The following is a 3,367-nucleotide window of genomic DNA, read 5'->3' as shown; positions in this document are numbered from 1 at the left end:
CACACTCACCTAGGAGGACTTACCACGATATGCGCATACATTGACTCACCTTGTGCCCGCAGAGCGCTGCTTGGAGGCTGGTCCATCAAGTGAAGGCACAGGTCAAGCAACAGAGTCAGTCAGAGGAAGATGGGAGTCGGCGGTCAAGGAGTGCTGTCGCGGTTCCACCGCGAGAGACAGATTATATGCCGCCTTGAAAGGGTTGCGTCATAGACGTTGAATGACGTCGTTTCGGGGGCCAAATCGGAGAGGTGCGTCGGTCTGTCATGAAGAAGATGTTGTGTCGAAGGTGAGGAGGACGCGGGCGCACGACCGCAGGATCAGTTGTCCGTAATTCCATATATAGACAGGTGACTCAATCAATAATGTCGATTGTGCCAAATTGTTTCCAATTGGCTCCGAATCTGTCCCAGTACGATTCGGGCCAATTTTGGCTGCTATAGCCAATCCAGGCGATCATGACCGCGCGTTTCGCACTTTTGCTGATGGTACACCCTTCTCTACTAGTGACTCACAATGGCTGCTCGCTCCTTGACTTACCGCCGCGACCGTATGTCCGACCCTCTTATTGTAGCCGATCCGTATCGACGCGTCCCACAGGTGTTCAAGAGGTTCTCTCTGAGGTTGCAAGAAGATTGTCGGATGATATTCTCCTGGACGTTTTGATAGAAAAAGGTGCATTAGAACTCCATCCCAATGTACATGCCTGCTCACAGCCCCGACAGTCCATGCCGCCATGATTGAGGTCAGGATTCGATACAGTCCTCGTTCCAAAGACTTCATTCGAGAGGCCGTTCACGCAGAGGTATGTTGACTTCCCCTTCCCCCTTTCTCCGCAACCTGTTGACTTGTTCCGTTCGACCAGGTGCGGGCGAGACGCGTATCTCTCCACAACAATGAGACCATCTGCAAGATCACGCTCACACCTGAAGGAAAACGCTTGTAAGTCGCCCGTGCACTATCTTTTCTCGCTCCAGCTGTGTAGCTTTGACAGCTATCGGAAGATGGGCGGCTCTACACTCTTCAACGCTCAAGACAAGCGGTTGATGCGTCTGACTGTAAAGGAGGTGGGTTGGATGCATTTGAATTCATAAGGCTTGTCGGGTTAACCTTCACCAGCTCCGTGAACAGACCGAATTGATCCATCGTGTCGTACGCGAGATAAAGCACCTCTTCACCCACTTTCATCCTGAAAGCGCCCCTTATCCTCCGAACGACATACCCGGCGCTGTGAGTATAGTGTCTATTCGTCAACGCTTCATGAGATAGTAACAAGCCGACAATAGATGAGGCTCATGTTCCGCCATATCGACGAACTTAACGAACAGGTGGGCGGATACCAACTCTTCCTTCGCGCCAAAGCCCTCACCCACGACAGTGGACGGACCTGCAGCGAGACCTCGCAGCTGATCAGGCGACTATGAGAGATCTCCGAGCAGCCCGTAGATCTTCCGGTCATGCGGGCTCGGCCTCCACCGGCAGCGGCTCGATGACCTCCGCCTTTGGTGGCAGCGGTCCCGTATCTTAGGTTTCGTAGCCTATGCAAGCCTGAAAATCGATCGGTCTGGAGGTCACGTCTGTATATTTGTAGTCGTCACAACCTCGCCCATTCGGGTTATAATGCCGCGATTCTTGACGCCGTCCTGCAGTCGAAGACGATGCAGCGCGTTGCGAACTTCGCCAATAGTAAGCAGTATGATCAAATCCGCTACCTACTCACTGACGCAGGTAGTAGTGCGCTACCACAGCCTTCGGGGACTACAATTATCGTGAGGGTAGGCATCTCATTCTATAGGACCTGCGCATGATCATAGAGTTTCCACCGGGCTCCACCATCCTAGTCCCCCTCCGCGATCCTGCGACATTCGAATGCGCCCCTCGCCAATAAGGGCGAACGCCGTTACGCATTCGTTCAATACTCAGCAGGCGGCCTGTTCAGGTGGGCGGAGTGCGGCCACCAGAGCCAGAAAGCGTTCATGGCTTCTGGAGGTGCGTACGCCCAGAATGGGGAGGAGCGGTGGTCACGGGGCATCGATTTGTTCAGTAAGTGGGAGGATCTACAGGGGCGGAAGGACGGCGAGTAGCGTACGCCCATCCTGTCGGACGTTTCGCCATTTGTGCGAGCCTAAACGACGCCTTTGACATGTTCTCGACGTCTAATGTGATGTGCTTCAAAGATGAGCGCTTGAGCTGCCTTCATGCGGCAAGCTGCGATAGGAAGTGGATGCAGGTTGGAATGAGCGGACCAGGCGTTTGGTAGACGCCGCTTCTCAGATGGCATCGTGTCTCTGGAACGCAGAAGCACATTCCATCCGGCCCGGCGCGAGGTGCCGCTTTCATCTGCGGCGCCGATGAACCTACCGCCAGGGCACGAGGCCTGGGTCTCCTCGCACTTTGAGCATACTAACTCCTGTCGCCCGCTCCCCCGCGCACATCAGGAAAAACGAAAATCTCGCGAGGCCTCACTGAAGCTCTCGAGCATCGCGAGACCTCTCGAGTATCGCTGATAAGCTCGACACTATGGCGCCCGGGACTGTGCAAAACCCACAGGGGAAAACCGAGGAAATAGTGCGGTCCGGCCAAGGAAATGGAGCAGAAAACCCTGGTCGAACACCGGTTTATGGACGAGCAAAAAGCGCGTCAAGATGACGGCTTTCCACGGTCAATCTGGCGTGGTCTCAGACAGGAGAAAAACCTCGCTTAGACAGCGGGTCAGAAGGGCGGGATTTACATCTGTAAAACATGGGAATTTGCACGGTTTCCGGGTGCCGGATCCTCGGTTGCGCCAGCTGGATATCAATAGGGAATCAATTATGATGCAGTACAAGAGTGTAGCTAAACACGCTGCAGATTGCAGCGTTACGGTCGCATTACGGCATGCTGAGTACATAGTACAGGTAGGGATATCAATATAAACTATGCAAGCTCGAGACCCTCTGGTACTCTCAACGACCACGTCCTTTTGACCCTTGCCACTCCTGCAGTACATCCATGCCAACACTAAGGACACATATGGGAGTTTGGGTAGACGGAGTCAGATATTCAGGGAAGAGCAGCAAATACTCACCGGGGAGAATGCAGATATTTGAGAAGAGTGACTTACCTGATCGATATCTTTGCCAGAATGGCCAAACAACATAGCTGGACTTACCTGAGAAACTCACAACTCTGAAGATTGCGACTTACCTTTTGCCGACTGTCCATCACTGGGCTCTGCCCGACGACTCTGGTACTGTATGCACACCCCAGGAACGGTGATAAAGGGGGCCAAGAAATGTAGACACGACAGCAGTCATGCACCCAACGCACCCTAAGATAGTTCCATGAAAGTCAGATGTCACAAGCAACAGGAGAATGTCGATGCAGA

At 53.4% G+C, this 3,367-nt stretch overlaps 1 protein-coding gene across 1 annotated transcript; it reads left to right on the top strand.

Annotated features, from left to right (window-relative positions):
- Nucleotides 1-516: 516 nt before the first annotated feature.
- On the top strand, nucleotides 517-1,528 carry DICSQDRAFT_174882 (uncharacterized protein; the record flags this gene model as incomplete). Its single annotated transcript, XM_007370743.1, has 7 exons — nucleotides 517-550; nucleotides 726-805; nucleotides 866-942; nucleotides 995-1,067; nucleotides 1,120-1,230; nucleotides 1,287-1,328; nucleotides 1,379-1,528. The coding sequence occupies 7 exons, from the start codon at nucleotides 517-519 to the stop codon at nucleotides 1,526-1,528; spliced, it is 567 nt and encodes a 188-aa protein (XP_007370805.1).
- Between the last annotated feature and the right edge of the window lie 1,839 nt (nucleotides 1,529-3,367).

The sequence above is a fragment of the Dichomitus squalens genome, assembly GCF_000275845.1.
Source record: "Dichomitus squalens LYAD-421 SS1 unplaced genomic scaffold DICSQscaffold_75, whole genome shotgun sequence".
Lineage (NCBI taxonomy): Eukaryota > Fungi > Basidiomycota > Agaricomycetes > Polyporales > Polyporaceae > Dichomitus > Dichomitus squalens.
The sequence above is the reverse complement of the archived record's forward strand: the minus strand, read 5'-3'. Positions and strand labels throughout refer to the sequence as shown.